The sequence below is a fragment of the Microcaecilia unicolor genome, chromosome 1 (assembly GCF_901765095.1).
Source record: "Microcaecilia unicolor chromosome 1, aMicUni1.1, whole genome shotgun sequence".
Classification (NCBI taxonomy): domain Eukaryota; kingdom Metazoa; phylum Chordata; class Amphibia; order Gymnophiona; family Siphonopidae; genus Microcaecilia; species Microcaecilia unicolor.
In genome coordinates, this window is record NC_044031.1 from 688,934,216 (window position 1) to 688,958,041 (window position 23,826).

General features: G+C 43.7%; 1 protein-coding gene across 1 annotated transcript in view; it reads right to left on the minus strand.

Moving 5' to 3' along the window:
• TLN2 (talin 2) overlaps positions 1-23,826 on the minus strand; it is a 523,010-nt gene that overhangs the window by 125,067 nt on the left and 374,117 nt on the right. The window contains 2 exon segments of the mRNA XM_030188409.1: positions 3,912-4,013; positions 5,263-5,409. Coding sequence (XP_030044269.1) covers positions 3,912-4,013; positions 5,263-5,409 — 249 coding nt within the window.

Below are 23,826 nucleotides of genomic sequence, written 5' to 3' on the forward strand. Positions count from 1 at the left end.
GTACCGAAAAGACATTGAAACATGTCAGACTGAGTGAATACTGGTACATGAGAAGAGACTGGACACTGCTCTGCTGAATTTTATTTTTTAATTTACTTATTGGGAATAAAGATTTGTACATTTGTGCTGCTTTTATTGTGAACGTTCGTAAATACACAACAATGCAATTATAAATTAGACTCCTCTGCTATATTCTTATCCAACACCTGAAAGGGGTGTCAAATATTAATTAAATCTTCTCTAAATCTGCCACAGAGGAGATGAGTTCAATGAGATTGCCGGTGTTAGCTCAGTCCCTTGTGGACACAATAGCATAAAATACAAAGTTTGACATTCTCTTTGGGTTTAAATTCTTTGCTTTGGGATAGGCAAATGTTCGAAGGTCACAGAAGATCAGGGATTCTATATAAAATGTTGCACACCTAGACAAGCCCATCATAATCTGAAACAAAATCAATTTTTTTGCAGCCACAAACTTGCTTTCTCATCATTTTTATCATGTTATTATTCTAGGTAAACCTGCATATACATTTCCATATCTAAAGCGACACCGACATAACCACCCACCCTAACATTTTTAATCATTGCATTCTCCTCCATTCAAATCAAATCTCATTATCATTCTCCGTCTCTACCCAGACGTGCTTGAATTATGTTATAGCTTTGGTTATCAACACCTCTGCTGGTAGGCTACTACAGGCATCCATCATCTTACTCCACATTACTCCCATAAGCTTCCGTCCCTTTTCCCTTTAATTTTACATCACAACCTCTTTGAATTCTTTGGAAATACTACCTTCTTGTATTTTATTGAAGCCTATTAGGCATCTGAATATATCTCTCTCATCCCCCTCTGAGAGTACATTTGGAGTTGCTTAAACTTCTCTGTACAAGGGCCTATACTGTAGGCCCCAAACCATTTTGATTGCCTTCCTCTAAACTGCCTCCAAACTCTCACTTATCTTTACGGAGGTCCAGCCTCCAGAGTTGTACACAGGACTTAAGGTGGTGTCTCACCAGTTTCTTGAACAAGGTTAGTATTATATTTTTGCCCTTCTGGTGATACCTCATTTTATGCACACAAATCTATTGCTGATTTTTCCTATTTTATCACAAAACTGTTAACCTTGAGACCACACAAGATAAGTTTTTAATTTTCTGCTTAGAAGTTGCTAGTTTCTGCCTTTCTAAAGGGTAAGTGGCTAATGAGTTTTTTGTGCCCTTAAAGATTTTACTTTTTTGCACTGAAGTACAGCTTTGAAATTCTTGACCATTTGCCAGTTTTTCAAGATTTGCATAAACTGTGATGTTAATAAACTGTAGGATTGAATTTCTCTAGCTACATTCTAGTAAATCAAATGCAGGTGTGCCCCAGATGTGAAAGATTAGATTATTTTTCACTAGTAGAGCTTAGCAAGAATGTCTCCATGATGGACTCTGTAGAAAGGTACCAATCCCCATTAAGCACACTCACTCAGAGGGCTACTTTAAGAGACCTTGGGCTGGGGAGCCCAGCCAGGAAGGTGTGATTCATCTGGGGAAAATAAAAGCCCAGGGCGGGGGGAGAGACAGACAAACCCAGGACATAAAGAAGCAAACATCCAGAGTTCTAAAAAAAGATATGCTTGAAGGACCAGAGGGGTAGTCATGAGGTAGGAAAAGCTTTTAACTTGTAAACTCTGTGCACACTGACTTTTGTGGAATCAGACCTTTCTTTTGTTTGCTATTTATTTATTTATTTACTCACTCATACTTATATCCCACAATTATCCAAAAATGAGTTTTGGTTCAATGTGGCTTACATTTAACAGTTGCTACAGATTACATTGATTCAATTATATTTATAAGAATGTATGATGCTGAATTTTACAGTGGTTGGCAAGATAACTGTTAGTGCGTATGGAATAGTCATTGGGTTTCTTGAGAAGATACAGTGGGGGAAATAAGTATTTGATCCCTTGCTGATTTTGTAAGTTTGCCCACTGACAAAGACATGAGCAGCCCATAATTGAAGGGTAGGTTATTGGTAACAGTGAGAGATAGCACATCACAAATTAAATCCGGAAAATCAAATTGTGAAAGTATATGAATTTATTTGCATTCTGCAGAGGGAAATAAGTATTTAATCCCTCTGGCAAACAAGACCTAATACTTGGTGGCAAAACCCTTGTTGGCAAGCACAGCGGTCAGACGTCTTCTGTAGTTGATGATGAGGTTTGCACACATGTCAGGAGGAATTTGGGTCCACTCCTCTTTGCAGATCATCTCTAAATCATTAAGAGTTCTGGGCTGTCGCTTGGCAACTCGCAGCTTCAGCTCCCTCCATAAGTTTCAATGGGATTAAGGTCTGGTGACTGGCTAGGCCACTCCATGACCCTAATGTGCTTCTTCCTGAGCCACTCCTTTGTTGCCTTGGCTGTATGTTTTGGTCATTGTCGTGCTGGAAGACCCAGCCACGAACCCATTTTAAGGCCCTGGCGGAGGGCAGGAGGTTGTCACTCCGAATTGTACGGTACATGGCCCCATCCATTCTCCCATTGATGCGGTGAAGTAGTCCTGTGCCCTTAGCAGAGAAACACCCCCAAAACATAACATTTCCACCTCCATGCTTGACAGTGGGGACGGTGTTCTTTGGGTCATAGGCAGCATTTCTCTTCCTCCAAACACGGCGAGTTGAGTTCATGCCAAAGAGCTCAATTTTTGTCTCATCCTGACCACAGCACCTTCTCCCAATCACTCTCGGCATCATCCAGGTGTTCACTGGCAAACTTCAGACGGGCCGTCACATGTGCCTTCCGGAGCAGGGGGACCTTGCGGGCACTGCAGGATTGCAATCCGTTATGTCGTAATGTGTTACCAATGGTTTTCGTGGTGACAGTGGTCCCAGCTGCCTTGAGATCATTGACAAGTTCCCCCCTTGTAGTTGTAGGCTGATTTCTAACCTTCCTCATGATCAAGGATACCCCACGAGGTGAGATTTTGCGTGGAGCCCCAGATCTTTGTCGATTGACAGTCATTTTGTACTTCTTCCATTTTCTTACTATGGCACCAACAGTTGTCTCCTTCTCGCCCAGCGTCTTACTGATGGTCGTTGTAGCCCATTCCAGCCTTGTGCAGGTGTATGATCTTGTCCTGACATCCTTAGACAGCTCCTTGCTCTTGGCCATTTTGTAGAGGTTAGAGTCTGACTGATTCACTGAGTCTGTGGACAGGTGTCTTTCATACAGGTGACCATTGCGACAGCTGTCTGTCATGCAGGTAACGAGTTGATTTGGAGCATCTACCTGGTCTGTAGGGGCCAGATCTCTTACTGGTTGGTGGGGATCAAATACTTATTTCCCTCTGCAGAATGCAAATAAATTCATATACTTTCCACAATGTGATTTTCCGGATTTAATTTGTGATGTGCTATCTCTCACTGTTACCAATAACCTACCCTTCAATTATGGGCTGCTCATGTCTTTGTCAGTGGGCAAACTTACAAAATCAGCAAGGGATCAAATACTTATTTCCCACCACTGTATGTGTTAATACAATGAACTCCAAGCTACTTTATGTAAACTCAAGAGCTAACAGCCTGTGAGAAGAATAGGTTTCTGTATGCTTTTCTTTTTGTACTATACAATTAAAGATCTTGTCCACTTTAAACCACTGTCTGGCTGTGTTTGTAAAGGCTCCTCACCTTATGCCCACTTGCACCATTCATAGTCTACTACAACTGCTACTTATCATTTCTATAGCGCTACCGGACGTACGCAGCGCTTCACACTTGAACTTGGAGAGACAGTCCCTGCTCAATAGAGCTTACGTCTTTATTGAACTATCATGGTAGTTCCTAAACTAATTTCTTTACTCTATCAAGTGTGTTTTCTTCTTCTTAGCAGCTTCCAGAGCCTGATCCTTTTTCTTACCATTTCCTGGGCTGTCATTGCTATGGCTTTAGAGTACTTAACCACCGTAGTTTGATAATCAACAAATGTTCCTCTTGGCTCTGGAGGTGTACCTTCATCCAGCTACAGCAGAGAGAAAGAAACGATACAATAAGCATTCTTCCACAGAAAAACAGCAAAATGAAAATGTCTTTATATTTCAACAAATCACCACAAGTCAAAGACCACCACTAACTCACTGAACACACATACCAATGTGATTTAAATATGTTCTGATGGCATATTTTAGCACCTTATCACACAATGCAAAATTCTGCACTAAAATTATTCTATCCAACAGAATAGGAAGCCCATATCATGAAATATAATTTTAGGCAACACAGGAAGTATACTATGTGATGAGTTGGAAAACAGAGGAACAAAAACAACTGTTGATCAGACTAGCAGCCCAACACACTTAACTTCAACAATTTGATTGGATCTAATCTTTATTTATTTATTAAGGAATGGAGAGGGACAAGGGCTGGAAGTTTCCTTCTGCAAATCTGAACCCGAAGCTGAGCTCTGGTGCCATAAGCCTTCATTTGCAGCTACACACATGGCTCTTTCTAGATCCTCAATTTGGCCACTAGGTGGGAATTCCTTCTCCAAGGGCTGCTGCAAAAACCCCAGCTGCTACTGTTAAATAGATCCAGTTTTAATGTTAATTTGATAGTTTCAAAATAAAATGCCCTATGGAACTTAGGTATTCATGCTAAACAATAAAATGGCCAATTCCTACGCCTGAAGTCCAAGAACAATTAAGTATAGCGATCCCTCTTCATAGAAAAATGTTCTGGGGCGTTCTTTTTTGGATACATTTTGCTGCAAATGTCTCATAAAAAGGGGCTGCCTTAAGTAGTACTTTACTATAAATAACACCACACATGAAGCGTCCAGCTTTTGGCAGAAGACTTGCAAATAAGACAGCTTTATTCATGACAGTGCTAGCACTCAGTGATACAATTTAATTAGCTTGGCCTTTACAAAACAGAAGTGAAAAATATGTTGAGGAATTTGCAAAACTAATCATAGATCATACCAGTTAGACTAACAGGGGTGGGCTTCCCAACAGGCAGAGTAGGCAATCAACAAGGACAGCCACTCCAGGATTATAGGATGGGCTATGTGAGCACCATTGCAATGCCAACATTTCTGGCAGAAGCAGCTTCTCCAACAGCTACTCCTACATGGCTATGTCATGCAGGAGAACACCCTTCTCCCTTATTGGTCACTACTTCAGGAAGGCAGCCAGGGGTATATATAGAGAGATAGTATATAGTTATCTATCTCATGATAGGACTATATATAAAAGGCTCTGCATGCGTCTTACCTTGCTCATTGCCTCTGCTATGGAGTCTACCATTCCACCAACCATGCCTACTTCACTGGCAGCTTCATTCAAGGTCACCATGAGGTCATCTACTGCTTCTTTCATCAGCTGTGCAGCTTCTGTGATGGCATCATGCGTGTGTGATGCCTGAAGTGAAAAAGAGAGAGAAAGTGAGAAAATAAGTATTCCCACAGTGGAATACAGCAATCATGTGCCACCTTATTGCTCCCTCATAGATCTCCTCACTTCTTTTATATCCTCTGGGATAAACCTTCTATCATCATACAAAGTCCACCCCAAACTGTATCTTAACTGTTTGTACTGTGAAAGAATGCTATCCTTGCACCAGGAAATTGTCATGTGATAAGAGAGAATTGAAGCTTATGGTTCACCTATCACAAAACTTAGGGGTCTGTTACCAAATGAACTAAGGTTTTGCATTTACCACATGTTAAATACAAAAATTAATGTACAGCAATTGCACAGGCCGTCGTACTGTTGGTGAGGTTTCTAGTATCTTAGTTACTACATGGAGAAGGTAATTACTGCATTTTCAATATATTTGAAATTAGCATGGCATGCATATACCAGAGTTCAGGACGTGGTAAGTGCACCCATGGGAAGCTGCATGTGACAGCATGCATGAGCAAACTGCAATGCACAGTCCATGCCCATTTCCTGCCCATGATATGCAAGTGAATTATCATGCTCTGTTATTGCCAGCACAGTAATGGCTGCAGAGCTCATGTTTTAATAGTTTGTTCTTCGTTTTAGAACGTGCTAGTAAATGTATTTAGCTTGATAATTCTTTCTCCCCTTTACCCACTCTCATTGCTTGCACTTGGGAAGGCATATGTGAACTAAGCGCTGTAGCAGAAATGGTAGACTTCTGCTTTTTCATCAGGATATCCAGTACTGCTTGAATTCTTCCAGGAGATCTCATTAAAAAAAACTCGGAGAACTCTCCCCTCCATCCAGGACTTGCAATGCAGAACCAGAGCTGGGGAGCACTGGAACTTTACCTGACACCTTAACTGCTACCAGTGTGACATTCACATTTTACACTTATTTATCATAGTGTGAATATTACAATAAGACCTATGCAGTGTACAATAATAAGATAAATCTCAGGAAGGAATAGAGTGGCACAAGAGGATATCCAATTCAGAATAATATGCCAAATTAAAATCAAAATGTATCTATAGGATTCTAAATGCATTTATACTAAGATACAATAGGGGGAGGAGAGAGTGGCCCTGCAAAGTTAGATATCTTTTTCATAGCATCATCAATACCATAATCATAGAAACATAGAAACATGATGGCAGATAAGGGCCATATGACCCATCCAGCCTGACCATCCTCTGTAACCCCTAATTCTTCCTGTTCCCAAGTGATCCCAAATGCTTATCCCATGCCTTTTTAAATTCTGGAATAGTCCTAGACTCCACAACCTCCACTGGGAGGCCATTCCATGCCTCCACCACCCTTTCTGTGAAATAGTACTTCCTTAGATTACTCCTAAGCCTATTCCCTCTTAACTTTGTCATATGCCCCCTCATTCCAGAGCTCTCCTTCATTTGAAAAAGGCTCTCTTCCTGTACATAAATGCCCTTGAGATATTTAAATGTCTTTATCATGTCTCCTCTCTCCCTCCTCTCTTCCAGCGTATACATGTTGAGGTTCATAAGCCTGTCCCTATAATTTTTGCGTTCAAGACCGCTTACTAATTTTGTAGCTGCCCTCTGGACCAACTCCATCTTGTTTATATCTTTCCGTAGGTGCAGTCTCCAGAACTGCATGCAGTACTCCAAATGGGTCCTCACCAGAGACTTATACAACAGCACTATCACCGCCTTTTTCCTGCTGGTCATGCCTCTCTTTATGCACCCAAGCATCCTTCTGGCTTTGACCGTCGCTTTTTTTTTTGTTACATTTGTACCCCGCGCTTTCCCACTCACGGCAGGCTCAATGCGGCTTACATGGGGCAATGGAGGGTTAAGTGACTTGCCCAGAGTCACAAGGAGCTGCCTGTGCCTGAAGTGGGAATCAAACTCAGTTCCTCAGTTCCCCAAGACCAAAGTCCACCACCTTTACCACTAGGCCACTCCTCCACTCCGTTCTACCTGTTTGGAAGCTTTAAGGTCATCAGACACAATCACCCCCAAGTCCTGCTCTTCCTTTGTACACTGAAGCACTTCACCCCCTATACTGTACCGTTCCCTCGGATTCTTGCGACCCAAGTGCATGACCCCGCATTTTTTGGGGATTAAACCTTAGTTGCCAAATATCGGTTCATTCTTCCAGCCTCGCTAGGTCCTTCCTCATGTCATTCACACCCTCCAGGGTGTCCACCCTGTTGCAGAGTTTAGTATCATCCGAAAAGAGACAAACCTTATCAGACAGCCCTTCCGCAATATCGCTCACAAAGATGTTAAAAAGAGCCGGCCCTAGGACCGATCCCTGCGGTACTCCACTGATGACATCCTTTTCTTCACAGCAAGCTCCATTTACCACCACCCTCTGTCTCCTACCATTCAACCAATTTTTACCCCAATCAGTTACTCTAGATCCCATACCGAGGGCATTCAATTTATTTATCAGTCGCCTGTGCGGAACCGTGTCAAAGGCTTTGCTGAAATCCAAATATACTACATCAAGCGCCCCTCCCACATCCAACTGTTTGGTCACCCAGTCGAAGAAGACAGTCGGATTCGTCTGACACGACCTGCCAATAGTGAAGACATGCTGCCTCGGGTCCTGCATTCCATTTAGTTCAAATCATCTCACAATCCTCCTCTTTAGAAGCGTTTCCATTAGCTTACTCACCACCGAGGTCAGACTGACAGGTCTGTAATTCCCAACCTCCTCCTTACTTCAACTCTTGTGCAACGGAACCACATCCGCCCTTCTCCAGTCCACCGGGACCACTCCAGTTTCTAAGGAAGCATTGAAGAGGTCCGTCAGCGGAGCCGACAGAACGTCTCCGAGTTCCTTAAGCACCCTCAGGTGTATCCCATCTGGCCCCATTGCTCTGTCAACTTTTAGTTTGGCAAGCTCCTCACGAGCACAGTCCTCCGTAAATGGGTCTTGGTCTACCATACATCCATCCCCTTTAGCCTTTGTTTTCTGCAGCCCTACCACCGGTCTTTCATTCGTGAACACAGAGCTAAAATAATTGTTAAGCAGTTCAGCTTTATCCTTATCTTCCACATATTTCTTTCCCTCAGCTTTGAGCCTCACAGTGCTATCATGGCACTTCCTCTTGTCACTTACATATCTGAAAAAGGTCTTATCCCCCAATTTTACCGTATTAGCTATCTTTTCCTCCATTTGCCGCTTCGCTTTCCTGATAGCTTTTCTAGCTTCTCTTTGCTTATTTAGGTATTCTCTCCTGTCTTCATCTTTCTGAGTCGTCTTATAACGTGTGAAGGCTAGCCTCCTTACCCTTATCTTTTCAGCTACTACATTTGAGTACCAGAGAGGACTTCTTTTCCTCTTACTTTTATGTAATTTTCTAACATAAAGGTTAGTTGCCTTTAATATAGCTCCTTTCAGTCTTGTCCATTGCTGTTCTACATTCTTCAGCTGTTCCTTGAGAAATTCCCCCATCTCGGCAAAGTTAGTTCCTTTGAAATCCTGAATCTTCAATCTCGAATGAGCCCTCTCTTCTGTTTTAATATTGAAGCATACCATACGATGATCTCTAGATGCCAAATGGTCTGCCACCTTGAAGTCAGAAACGTACTCTCCAGTCGTAACCAGGTCCAGAATAGCTCCATCCCACGTCGGTTCTGTTACCCACTGCTGGAACAATTCTTCCTGTAGGGAATCTAAGATATCTTTGCTTCTAGACGACCCCGCAGCCGGGACACCCCAATCAGCATCCGGCATATTGAAGTCACCTATCAGTAGTACTTCCCCTTTGCTAGCTATCTTACAGATGTCTTCAGTTAAGTCCCTGTCCATTTCCTCCGACTGTGAGGGTGGTCTTCGCCTCCTCTTTCTGCTTCATGAGTCCTCGTTACTGGAATGCTCTGCCTCCAGCGTTAAAAGAGACTACCGACCACATTCAATTCAAGAAATTTCTCAAAACTTATCTATGTGAAAAAACCTACTCCTCTGCTACTTAATTCCCTGCTGTCCTGCATTTATCCTCCCTGTTGTCTTCCCTCCCCCCCTAAAAGTTCCTTGCTCTCTATTCCGCAATTGTATTATTATGTTGTTCCTTCCATAAATGTTGTTAGCCACATAGAGCCTGCTATGTTGGGAATATGTGGGATACAATTGTTCTAAAATAAATAAATAAATAAATAAATAAATAATATCACTCCGATATAGATACATTTTCATTTCCCTCTTTCCAGTTTAGCTCACAGCGCTTCTTCCACACCCCATATGTCCTGCAGTTTTGTCACTTAGATATCATTCTTAGCATATAAAGCCACACCTCCACCCTTTTTTCCTACTCTGTCCTTCCTGAATAGATTATAGCCAGGTATAGCAACACCCCAGTCATGGGTCTCTGTGAACCACGTCTCCGTGACTGCCACTAAATCCAAGTCTGCTTCCGTCATTGTAGCCTCAAGATCTAGAAGTTTGTTTCCCATACTACGGGCATTGGTATACAAGGCTCTCCAGATTTTACTCTTTTTATTCTCTTCTATAGAGACATTAGTTGTCCTACCTTCCTTGGGGTTAATTATGGCTTTGTGGCCTTTTATACCCATCCCCATCAATTTTAGTTTAAAGCCCTCTTTAGTACTTTAGCCAGCCTGTTGCTGAAGAAACTCCTTCCCTTCCTTGACAGATGGACACCATCACCGCTCAGTGCCTCTTGGAAAATCATCCCATGGTCTACGACACCAAAGCACTCTCGTCGGCACCAACTACGCAGCCATGCAATTATCTCCAAAATGCGAGCTTCTTTCATTCGACCTTTACCTTTGACAAGATGGATCGATGAGAACACTGCCTGCGCACCTAGATGCTTCAAATAAATAAAGCAATAAGTGGCTCTCTTAAAAAAGTGTGGTAAGTTTTGTACTTACCATGGGCCCTGTTTACTAAGCTGCGTTAGCATCTAACACGCATTAACCATATACGCACGTTTAGCGCACGCGCTAATTGTAGATGCATTAAAAATGCTAATACGCCATAGTAAACAGGGCCACATATGTTTACCACAAAAACTGAAGTGCAGAAAGTGGAAAGCCTGTGTGGTAAATGCAGGAGCAGAGTTAGCATATGGGCAGTGCTTTACATGTCTGTGGCAATAGTGTGGGTGCACTCATATTACTTGCCAATGCGTGTAACTCAGTGCTGACCTAAACAAGTAGTCCACCTGCCATGGTGACAACATCCGATCTTCCTCTCAAATCCTGCAACAGTGCATGATGTCCCAATCATCCCCCGAACCCCAACAGCAGCACCTGATCTTCCTCCCAGGCCTACCCACAGCACCTGATCCTTCTTCCAGAGCAACTCCAGGAACAATACCCAGGGCCCATATCATCTCAATTAAGCCCAGCAACAGCCCCAGATGCTCCAATCCCACCCACCACAGTTACAAGCCTTGCCTCTGTATCCTTGAACGCCAGCTCACCCCCACATAGCTCCCAACCCACCCCTGTCACTTACTGCCATGTTTCCTGGCATCCAGTGTATAGGGCAGGAGCTGTCCCCACCTCAGTAGTGCCCTGGGTTCACAATGGCAGACTGATCTCTACTAGTAGCATCATGAGACTAGGGCTAGTGGGTTAGATCTGCGACTGGAACCAGTGAAACATGGTGGTAAATGGCTTGGGTATGTGTGTGTGTATGTGGGTGGGTAGGGGTACCATATGTCTGGGCTTCCCTGGACATGTCCTCTTTTTGAGGGCACCATCAGGGGTCACGGCGGATTTTCATCTTTTCATTATTTGTACGGGTTACAGCAGCAGAGCGGTCACCTGACCAGTTCAGTTGATCTACTGGTGGCGGCAGCGGCTGGCAAGTGAATGAGAATCTTCTTGTTTCACTTTACCTGGAACCTTTGGGACCTGCTGCGCCTGCGCCCTGCACACAAGGAAGGTGGGTCGTCAGGTCAGGCAAGCAAGCCGCAGCCGCAAGAGAGGAGATTATCAGTGAGACCGAGTCAAGATCATCAGGAGTATGGCGACAGTGTTCATGAAGACTGCAGTGTGGTGTCAGTGTTAGAGGAGAGAGAGAGAGAGAGGCTGGCACCACATAGAAACTGCTGCACTGCCTGCACAGCAGGAGGATTCATCGTGGTTGGCCCGGCCGTTGATGTGACTCGGGAAGAAGGATTGGTTGGGAAGGGGCCCTGGCAGAATCGAAGAGGAAGCAAGATGCGCCCCCTGCGCACATCAAAACTGCAAATCATCTGAGCTGAGCCTGCTGCCTGCCTGACACTGCCAGCCCTGGATGAGTCAGTTAGACTTCAGAGGAGGACCAGCAGAGAGAGTGTCTGACTGATCATGCCCAGGACAATTCCTACACTGTTGTGACAGCGGAGCCAGCCTGCCAGGAGCCAGCCCTTAATCTCTTGGATGCAGCACCAGCTGACCAAGGCAAGCAAGGGTATTTTTTGAGGACACTGCCAGGCATATGGCAGGTTTTGCCACCTTGACCGTCTGTCCGCATTTGTGGACGAACAGGCAGGCTTACAGGCAGGCAGGCCTCAGGTTGTCCTATCCTCCCCTCCTTTACCTTATTGTAGTGCCCTGGTGGTCTAGTGGCCTCTTCGGGGCAGGAAAGAGCCCCCTCTTTCCTGTCTGGCGTGGCTGCAAACCTGTCTTGCTCTCGACGCCACTTCAAAATGGCTGCCGAGAGTTCAAGCAGTGACCTTGCGAGACTTCAGCAGAAGTGCTAAAATGCTAAAATTTTGGGAATATTGCACCAGTCACTTCTGTTTAGGTATTTCATTATTTAATATCACACTAGGCATTTGTTAGAATTCTCCTGACATACATTTTTCAGGAGCTTCCTTTCATTTACTTGTATTTTTAACTAGACGCCTTTTGTAACATAGTAGATGACAGCAGCCACAACAAAGAAAATGTTCAACTCAGAAGACTGAAACCATTCTTCCCGAGAGAAATATTTTGCAAATTGGTACAATCAATGGTACTAAGCCACCTAGACTACTGCAATGGAATCTATGCGGGATGCAAAGAACAAATCATAAAGAAACTCCAAACTGCCCAAAACACAGCAGCCAGATTCATATATAGAAAAACAAGATTCGAAAGCGCAAAACCTCTACGAGAAAAACTACACTGGCTCCCAATCAAATGTAGTACTTTGACTCCAGACAGCAAGGGGATGATGCGGACCAAGTGCTGCACTGCCAAAGTCCTCTACTTAAGCCCCGCTCAGACTAGGAGAAAAACTTTACAAAAGTTGGGGCAGGGAGCATGGAAAGAAAGTGTTTGAAGGAGAGTGAGGGGATTGGAGGGATTGGGGAAATGAGGATATGGGGGATTGGAGGGATAGGGGAAATGAGGATATGGGAAATTGTAGGATTGGGGAAATGAGGAGATGGGAGATTGTACAGTAAGAAAGTGAAAATGTGTTAAAGAGGAAAAGGTGTGAGGGAAGGGTGCAGTGGGAATGGGAAGTGAGTGGAAGGGCTGGAGGGGGGAGAGACTGAGGGGAGGTAATGACTAGGGGAATGTGGGGAAAAAGTGTCTGACAAAGAATAAAGGGAGTGGTGGGAATTGAGGGATAGTGAGGGAACGGTAAAACATGCAGAGAGAAAGTGGATGAAAGATAGTGAAGAGACTGGAACAGATGAAGAGCAGTGAGTGTGAGTGAAATTCTTGGAGGGGGAGGGACAGTGAGCGAAAGGTCTGCAGATTAGAAAATGAATGATATAAAAAACAAAACTTAAAGGGTTGCATATATGTTTGCATTTCAAGTGGTGCTTAGAGGATGACTCTGGCTGCATCATGGTGTGATTCCCAAATACAGAGATTCGGTTTAGGATGGACTGGAGAGAGCTTCAATGGAAACTTCAGTAACTTGGAATGTGAGGACAGTGCCGGGCAGACTTTTATGGTCATTGTCCTACAAAGGCGGATTTGGATAGGCTGGAGTGGGCTTTGATGGCAACTCCAGTAGTTGGAACGTAAGGACAGAGCTGGACGGACTTCTATGGTCTATGTCCCAGAAATACCAAAAGAAAGACCGTGATCAAGTAAATAATATCACGTTCATTGTTGATTTAAATGTGGGACGAGGGAAAGATTGTGCATAAGAACATACGAGTTGCTTCACTGGCTTAGAACAAAAGGCCCATCTACTCAGTATCCTGTATCCAACTGATATTCAATGGTGGAACCCAGACAGCACCCGGCCTTGAATTTCTGTTTTTAGTGCCGGCAGCAGACAAAAAAAAAAAAAAAACCACTGTCCGCTGCTGGCTAAATTTTGGGGGGTATTATTTCTGCCAATGGAGGTGTCACAAAATTTTAACTGAAAAGGGTACCCAAATGTTTGCTTCTACCACAGTAACGATTTTTAAATTTTGAACCTGTAGAAAATAAAATACAAAATTGCAAATAAATATTAATTTATGCATCAAAAATGGTAAAAACAAATGTAAATTTGGATTATTTTTGTGGTATATAGCTCACACCTTTCTCATTAGTTGAAGGCAAGTTACATTCAGGTACAGTATTTATTTTCCTGTCCCCAGAGGGCTACATTTGTACCAGAGGCAATGGACATCTAAGTGACTTACTAAAAATCAGAAAAAAAAAATCAGCGTGGGATTTGAACGTAGCTTCCATGGTTCTCAACCTGCTGCTCTAACCATTAAGATGCTCCTTCACTTCATTTAACTTTGTACCACATAGAGATTGTGTCAGCTTTTGTTCACTTAGGAATTCATTGAAAAATACAATTTGGCCAGGGTTATTTAAATGCTTACATACAACTGTGCATTAATTAAATATGCAAATAACTTTTTAAGTAGATATCACAAAAAAAAGAACACATAACAAGAATAAATTTCTTGGACAACACAGTCTGGTGGATTAAATGCCTGATAGCCAACTGATGACAAGGAGATGATTCCTTTGCACTGCTCTTGTTGAAAGAACATTAGAAAAAGCTACTGTTATTGTCAATCCAGATATATGCACTTAAATAATAGCACACTCTCCCACGTTTTGTCATCCTTTCCATAAACCTTAATCCAAATGATGTGCTCCATTATTATGCCATCAGATGTGATGCTAAAATCAGAGAACTGAGGGGGCAGACGTTCTTTCTGTAAGCAGCAGCTAGGTAGTGAACAAATGCAATGACTAGCAATCACAGTAAGTGATGTGTCAACACACACAAGACACAAACAAAACCTAAGCTAAAAACAGAATCATTTATACATCCATTAACATACTGTATGGATTCCTTTAGGAGTGTTTTTGTCTGTGTAAGATAAATACAGACTGCAATATTATTTAATAATTTAGGGCCCCTTTTACAAAGCGGGGGGGGGATACTGGAGTGCCACAGGAATCTGTGCTATTTAACATATTTATAAATGATAAGGAAATTGGAACGAGTGAGGTGATTAAATTTGCAGATGATACAAAACTATTGAACGTTGTTAAAACATGTGTGGACTGTGAAATATTGCAGGAAGACCTTAGGAAATTGGAAGACTGGGCATCCAAATGGCAGATGAAATTTAATGTGGACAAATGCAAGGTGATGCACATTGGAGAAATTTAATGTGGAAAAATGCAAGGTGATGCACATTGGTAAGAATAATCTCAATCATAGTTACCTGATGCTAGGGTCCACTTTGGGGGTCAGCAACCAAGAAAAAGATCTAGGTGTCATTAGAGATAATATGCTAAAATCTTCTGCTCAGTGTGCGGCAGTGGCCAAAAAAGCAAACAGGATGCTAGGAATTATTAGGAAAGGGATGGTGAATAAGAGCGAAAATACTCCCGCGGGAGGTGGTGGAGAGGAAAACGGTAACGGAATTCAAACATGCGTGGGATAAACATAAAGGAATCCTCCTCAGAAGGAAGGGATCCCCAGAAGCTTAGCCGGTGGTGGGAGGCAGGGCTGGTGGTTGGGAGGTGGGGATAGTGCTGGGCAGACTTATACGGTCTGTGCCAGAGCCGGTGGTGGGAGGCGGGGCGGGTGGTTGGGAGATGGGGATAGTGCTGGGCAGACTTATACGGTCTGTGCCAGAGCCGGTGGTGGGAGGCGGGGCGGGTGGTTGGGACGTGGGGATAGTGCTGGGCAGACTTATACGGTCTGTGCCCTGAAAAAGACAGGTACAAATCAAGGTAAGGTATACACAAAAAATGACACGTGAGTTTATCTTGTTGGGCAGACTGGGTGGACCGTGCAGGTCTTTTCTGCCATCATCTACTATGTTACTATGTATCGCTCCATGGTGCGTCCGCACCTTCAGTATTATGTTCAGTTTTGATCATCGTACCTCAAAAAAGATATAGCGGAATTAGAAAAGGTTCAAAGAAGAGCAAACAAAATGATAAAGGGGATGGAACTCCTCTCGTATGAGGAAAGGCTAAAGAGGTTAGGGCTCTTTAGCTTGGAAAAGAGACAGATAAGGGGAGATATGATTGAGGCCTACAAAACCTTGAGTGGTGTAGAACAAGTAGAAGTAAATCAAATTTTTACTCATTCCAAAAGTACAAAGACTAGGGGACAATTGAGGAAGTTATATGGAAATACGTTTAAAACAAATAGGAGGAAATATTTTTTTCATTCAACGAATAGTTAAGCTCTGGAACTTAGTAAAGGATGCAGTAACAGCGGTTAGCGTATCTGGGTTTAAAAAAAGGTTTGGACAAATTCCTGGAGGAAAATCCATAGTCTGCTATTGAGACAGACATGGGGAAGCAACTGCTTGCCCTGGCATTGGTAGCATGGAATGTTGCTGCTAATTGGTTTTCTGCCAGGCAGTTGTGACCCGGCTTGGCCACTGTTTGGAAAACAGGATACTGGGATAGATGAACCATTGGTATGACCCAATATGGATATTCTTATGTTCTTATGTAACCCCCAACCCCCCCCCCCCAAGAACCTACTACTCCAAGGGAGGGTGGGTGGGTGACCATCACCACGTCCACACCCGCTCTCTCCTCACGCCTTTTATCTTCCCCACAATTTTGCCTGCCAAAAACACCAAACCAGAATCCATCACTCAAACGCTCTCACTTCCTTTCTCACCTTTAGCCAGTCCCCAATCAGCTTCCACACTCCCATTCCACCTATCCCCTACTGCCCTCCCCATATAATCTACCTATCTCTAGTCATCTTACCCAATCCCCTTTCTCTTCCCCAGACTACCAACCCCAACCCCCCTATAGCCACCTTAGTAAAAGAATGGTTGTCTGGGCTGATGTTATAAGCCCATAGCTAATGGCTATAAGCGCTCTAAATAGTAAAGACATTTTTCTGTGCTAGCCCAATTTAAATATGCTAGAAATACCCACAATAGTTAATGTAGAGGCTTTACAGTTATCACACATTAAATTTGGCTGTTAATCCAATGTAACTGCAAAGCTTTACCATGCTAAGTAAACAGGACCACTCAAGAATTGTACAGAGCAGATTAAATAAGCATGTTTCCTGCAGAGGCAGACTGGAAAAACCTTCTTTCAGACCATAATTATAGACTTTTACATAATTCCCCATAATATATTCCCTGTAAATGCATAATTGCTGCAGTTAACGAGAAACAGAAAACGATATATATTTTTTAAAGATGTGCTTCCTTTCTTAAAAATCTGTGTAATTTTCTCTGTGTTCTTTTAATTTTAAAAATTATCACCACAACTTATTTAGGGGTCCTTTTATGAAGGCATGCTAAAAGGTTTTCCCACACACTCTGGCCACCTCTTAGCACGGCTGCAAAAAAGCCAATTTATCATTTACGGTAATAATGGCCAGGTGCTAAGTTAAAAATTAGCCATTTACCGCGTCAGTCCTTACCACCTCCTTTTCAGAAGGAGGTTAAGGATCCATGTGCTAACCTGGCAGTGATTGGGCAGCGTGAAGTCAATGTGGCACCACTGCCAATTACTGCTGGGAACCCCCTCAGTAGAAAATATAAACTTATTTTCTACTGTGGAAAACAGGGAGCACCAAAATCAGAACTATCGCCTGCTGCCCGGAAGCACCTGGTGGTAGTGCTGTTTTGGTGTGCCCTACCCATGCGGTAGCCCTACTGCGCCTTTGTAAGAGGATCCCGTGGAGGGGCATAATTGAACGCAAACGCCTATCTCCATGGGCGTTTATCTCCGAGAACGGGTCTGTGAAGGAGCGGGCCGAACCGTATTTTCGAAAAAATGGACATTTTTGAGCTGGGCGTTTGTTTTTTTTAGCGATAATGGAAACTAAAAACGCCCAGCTCAAAAACGTCCTAATCCGAGCCATTTGGTCGTGGGAGGGGCCAGGATTCGTAGTACACTGGCCCCCCTGATATGCCAGGACACCAACTGGGCACCCTAGGTCAGTGCGGTGGACTTCAGAAAAAGCTCCCACATGCATAGCTCCCTTACCACGGTTGCTGAGCTCCCAACCCCCCTCCCCCAAAACCCACTACCCACAAATGTACATTACCATAGCTCTTAGGGGTGAAGGGGGCACCTACATGTGGGTACAGTGGGTTTTGGAGGCCTCCCATTTAACAGCACAAGTGTTACAGGTGGGGGGGGGGGGGATGGGCCTGGGGCCACCTGGCTGAAGTGCACTGCGGTACCACTAAAAGTGCTCCAGGGACCTGCATACACGCAGGCCTCTAGGACTTGTTGCTGCTGTATAACATTGGCACACCAGTTGACACCTGAAGACTAATCTTTCCGAAAACGTCCTTTATTGGAATAAGCACGTTTACTCACAGTTAACTGCAGATCAGAGGTTGTGCCCCACTGGCAACGAGTCTCCCTGGTACTGAGATGAGCAGTAGGTCAGAGCTGACAGAATGCTGTACAATGCCCTCTGTCAGCCACATTCAAGGTAAGAACTAAGTTCTGTAACGTGGCTAACACAGGAAAGGGAACTAAAACTGGCTTACAAAAATGGCCACTACCGCATGGACTACAACAGGAAACACAACAGGGCACACTCTGACCTAGTAGGCAGGGGGAAAAGCAGCATAGGAGAAGAGCCTACCAACTACCAACATCGTGAGACTGTAACACAAGCTAATGAAATCACGGAGCCCAATACCCTACACCCACCACAATGCAATGCTGATGTGACCCTGTACTGCACCCGAGAGCCACATCTGACCCAGGGAAAGGCTGTGACAGGATCGAACACATTCTGCTGTCATGGAGGTGGGTACGGCATTTGAGGCTGGCATAGAGGCTGGAAAAAAAGTTTGTAAAGTAGGGTTTTTTTGGTGGGAGGGGTTAGTGACCACTGGGGGAGTCCGGGGAGGTCATCCCTGATTCCCTGCAGTGGTCATCTGGGCAGTTGGGGCACTTTTTTGGGACTTGTTCGTGAAAAAAAAGGGTCCAAAAAAAGTGACCCAAAATCGCAGTAAAAACGTCTTTTTTTTCCGATTATCAGCAAAAGACGCCCATCTCTCCTCGGCTGATAACCAAGCCCCAGTTCCGCCTCCACCACGCCTCCGACACACCCCCGTCAACTTTATTCGTTTCCGCGACGGAGTGCAGTTGGAAACGCCCAAATCGGCTTTCAATTATGCAGATTTGGGCGCCTTTGCGAGATAAACATCTATCTCCCGATTTAGGTCACACTATAGGCGTTTTTCTCTTTCGAAAATAAGCAGGATAGTGATTTAGGAAAACCAGAAAAAAAAAAATCAAGATGTAAAAACAAGAAAAGAAGGAAAAGAGATATTTCTAAATATTTGTTCACAAATATTGGGGGAGAAAAAGAAAAAAATACATTAATAAAGGAAAAAGTGAAATCAATGTTAAGGATAAGGAACAGCAGGTAAACAACCTACAGCCACCATTTAAACAGGATCATCATTTTGAGAAGCTGCCACCCCAAGAATTTTGCATGCTTCACATAGTCTCAGGAAATCAAGGAGCTATCTGGGATCAAAAAAACAAGACTTACCCTCAAACACAGCCAAACAATTGCAAAGGAAATTTTAATATAAAGCTTGAACTTAAAGCTAAAACTCTATCATTTTCGTCGCCCTTCTCTGCACCTTTTCTAATTCCACTATATCTTTTTTGAGATGCGGCGACCAAAATTGAACACAATATTCGAGATGCAGTCGCACCATGGAGTGATACAAGGCATTATAATGTCCTCATTTTTGTTTTCCATTCCTTTCCAATTAATACCTAACATTCTACTTCCTTTCTTAGCCGCAGCAGCACACTGAGCAGAAGGTTTCAATGTATCATCAACGCTGACACCTAGATTCCTTTCTTGGTCAGTGACTCCTAACATGGAACCTTGCATGATGTAGCTATAATTCGGGTTCCTCTTTCCCACATGCATCACTTTGCACTTGCTCACATTATTTATTTATTTATTTGTTACTTATATCCCACATTTTCCCACACATGCAGGCGCAATGTGGCTTACAGAGAATTAAATAAGAGTACAATCTTAACAGCTTAGGCAAGCAAAAAGAAATACACAGGAGGGAAGAAACTAACAAAGTGAACTAAGTAGGGAAGGGACAAGGGATGCTTTAATCAACATGGTAAATTGAGGGGTAAGTCTTAGCAAAGAGGAATGTCTTTAATAACTTCTTAAAAAGGGCATGGTCCACTTGGGTTTTAAGGTGACGAGGTAACGTGTTCCAGTATTTGGGACTCCAATAACTGAAAGACGAGGCGAAGATTTTCTTATACTTGACTCCCTTACAATTCGGAAAATGGAGATGGAGATATGACCGAGCAGCAGGGTTGGCATTTCTAGGCGGAAGGTCGATCAAGGGGAGCATGTATTCCGGGGCATCCCCATAGATGATTTTATGTGTTAGGGAGCAGATCTTAAAGGCAATGCGCTCCTGTACAGGTAGCCAATGAAGTTTAAAGCGCAGGGGGTCGGCGTGTGCGAAACGCCGTTCGTTTAGGATGAGCCTCGCCGCGGTGTTCTGAGCCGTTTGGAAAGTTTTCAATAAGGAGGCCTGGCAACCCACATATATACCACTACAATAATCCAGGTGGGATATGACAAGCCAATGGACAAGGGTACGAAGCAAGTCTCTGGGAAGGAGGTATCTAATGCGTCGAAGCCTCCACATGGCCTGGAACATTTTTTTGGAGACCAGGTGTACATGATCAACCAGCTGGAGATGTGAATCCAGGTGTACTCCTAAAAGTCTCAGGCTTTTGGCAATCGGGAGGGCCGAGCCCAGAGCTGGAAGCATTGTGTCAGTTACATGAGCGTGCGTGGACGAGAGGATGAGACAATGAGTTTTTTCCCTGTTTAGCCTGAAGCGGAACACCCTAGCCCATTGTTCTAAAGTGGAGAAACAGGCATCTATGAGCTTGGCAACTTCTGATACTGTGGATTGAAAAGGGATGTAGACTGTAATGTCATCCGCATAGATCCATTTAGATGCCCAGTCTCCCAGTCTCGTAAGGTCCTCTTGCAATTTTTCACAATCCTCTCGCAATTTAACAACTTTGAATAACTTTGCGTCGTCAGCATATAGACATTTCAAACAATGTTTGTTGTTCCTATTTACATCATGCTTAGTACTTGACAGTATTAATATGCAATAATTTGTCTGATTTTTATTTTTATTTAAGGACGCGTGATCTACTACGGTCTCTTTTGCAACCTGACTATCAGGATACCCTATCTTCCCTGTTTTGGTAATATCTTTGAAAGATACCTTATCCCGAACCATGTGCTTTTGAGCAACTGTCGGCCTTCTCCCCGTTTCTAGTTTAAAAGCTGCTCTATCTCCTTTTTAAATGCTTATGCCAGCAGCCTGGTCCCACCCTGGTTAAGGTGGAGCCCATGCTTTCGGTATAGGCTCCCCCTTCCCCAGAATGTTGCCCAGTTTCTAACAAATCTAAAACCCTCCTCCCTGCACCGTCTCATCCACGTATTGAGACTCCCGAGCTCTGCCTGTCTCTTGGGCACAAATTTCAAGGGAGTGGAGGAGTGGCCTAGTGGTTAGAGCACTGGTTTTGCAATCCAGAGGTGGCCGGTTCAAATCCCACTGCTGCTTCCTGTGATCCAAAATCCAAATAAATAAATAAAGGGGGTATCGGAGGCATAGCAAAGGCATGGACATCCTTCTCGCAGAAACATCTACATTTTGTACGTCCTAAACTGCCCGTCGCAGGGACGGAGGCATAGCGAAAGCACCTAACACTTGGACGTCCTTCACCCATACTCAAAAAGACCGCCCTGACGAGCACTTGGATGTTTTCACCTGGACTTGTGTTTTCTTAAGGTTGTAGATGACTATTATATACGCAGCTTGTCTGCATGTATGAAGCCGTTTTTGGCATGTGCAGAGCAGCCACACATAACGCTTGGCTGCTCTGCACTGGCTTCCCCTCCTTAGGAAGGAAATCATGTGCAAATGAGCTAACAGCGAGCAGCTCATTTGCATGCGATTTCCTTCATGCAGGCCCGTTCCTTTCCGAATCGCTAAGGGATCAGTAAGGGAATGGCTTTTTATGTTCAGTTAGTGCATCAGTTAGTCCACTGCAGAGCCCCCTACGGTGCCCAGTTGGTGTCCTAGCATGTCAGGGGGATCAGTCCACTACGAATGCTGGCTCCTCCCACGACCAAATGAGTTGTATTTGGTTGTTTGTGAGATGGATGTCCTCGATTTCCATTATCGCCGAAAACCAGGGATGACCATTTCTAAGTTCGACCTAAATGTGGAGATATGGGCGTCCCCGACCGTATTATCGAAACGAAAGATGAACGCCCATCTTGTTTCGATAATACGGGTTTCCCCGCCTCTTTGCGGGGGACGTCCTACGAGGACGCCCTCAGGAAAACTTGGGCGCCCCATTTGATTATGCCCCATCCAAGGCAACTAGTTAATAATGCTTGCTTTTCTCTCTCTCTCATTTTATTCCCCCTTAATACTAAACTAGATCCTGCAGTGCCTGCTAGATTCTATCTGTTAATGCTGTGGTACAAAGTTTTTAAAACAAAGTGGAAGAGAGTATGGAGATTAGTGATAAAATTTGCTTTTTATATTTTTATTTTGCCTATCACTAAGCTACAATTCCTCCTTTAAACCCCAATCTTTAAGTTCCCATAACATCTCCCATACAGGGAACAGTGTACCACCACCCAGCGACCCGCAACACCTGTAAACATTTCATATTCCTCAAACAGAATATTCTTATTGATAAGAACTACTGTACCTGCTCTATGGTGCACTGGGCAGTAGAATGATAACAATGGCCCACCCACTCATGTACCAATTTTTGATGTTCATGATCACTAAGGTGGGTTTCCTGCAGGAATACTATCCATACTCCATTACGGTGCAGGGCAGTCAAGATCTTTTTTTCTTTTAATTGCGGAACTAATGTTGCATACATTCCAGGTAATTATATTTGTGCTAGCCATGGTATTATATATTCCTAAGTGTACTATAAGAAGTCCAAATCTGCTCTAGAAAGAAAATATCAAGGATTGGAGATTGTCAACTAAGTGTAAAAAAAGAAAGCACGTAGCAAAAGGTAAAACAATCCCAACATCCCACACGAACATACCTTCCCCATCAAGAATACGGAATATATTCAGCTAATTGAAACACTGACCCCACAAAGAGCAAAATTATGGTATTCCTACTTATCCCACTGGAACTGCAGAACTAACAAAACTAATAAATAAAAATTGCTCAGAACAGTCACAATAGACAACACTTAAATTTAGAAGCGGGCAATGTCCTAAGAATAACCATGTCTCCAGCAGCTATAAACTGCATTCTAGCTAACTGCAAGCTGGCTACAGCACATAAAAAAGATAGTATTGTGCAAAAGTTAGTAGTCAGACCACAATCAGCACTGGTGGGTCGAGTCTCCAACCAATTCCAAAGATTGGCACTTAAGATGCCGTCCCCAATCCGGGACTTGGCGCCATTTCGGGGTTGCCACGTGGGAGACAGAGCCTGCACACCAGCTGGTTCTGCCTCTTTCCAGAGGCCAACTTTCCTAAGACTGTCCCAGGTCTACTTCAGTGTTTTAATCTGATAAGTAGTGCCACTGATCACATGAGACAGTCCAAATGGAAACTATCACTTACAGTGTATTTGTTGCCAATGAAGCAGGGTGGTCACCTCTTTCAAATCATGTCTCTTCTACAACGATGTTGCAGAGAGATCTTGAAAAAGCTGAATTTGTACATCCAAGTTGGTTAATGCATCCAGTTTCCTTGCCTTATAAAGCAACTGTTCTTTCGTTGAAAAATGATGCAGGCAAGCAATAGCATTCTGGGGTCTTTCGCTGTGTTTAGGGCCCAAAGGTCTATGCACCCTTTCAATTTTTATCTTAGAGTCCAGTTCTGGTCCTGGGGGGGGAGGGGTGTCATACCCAGAATTTTCCTACAAATACCTTGCACTATTTGCACAGAATTTTCCTTTCCCTC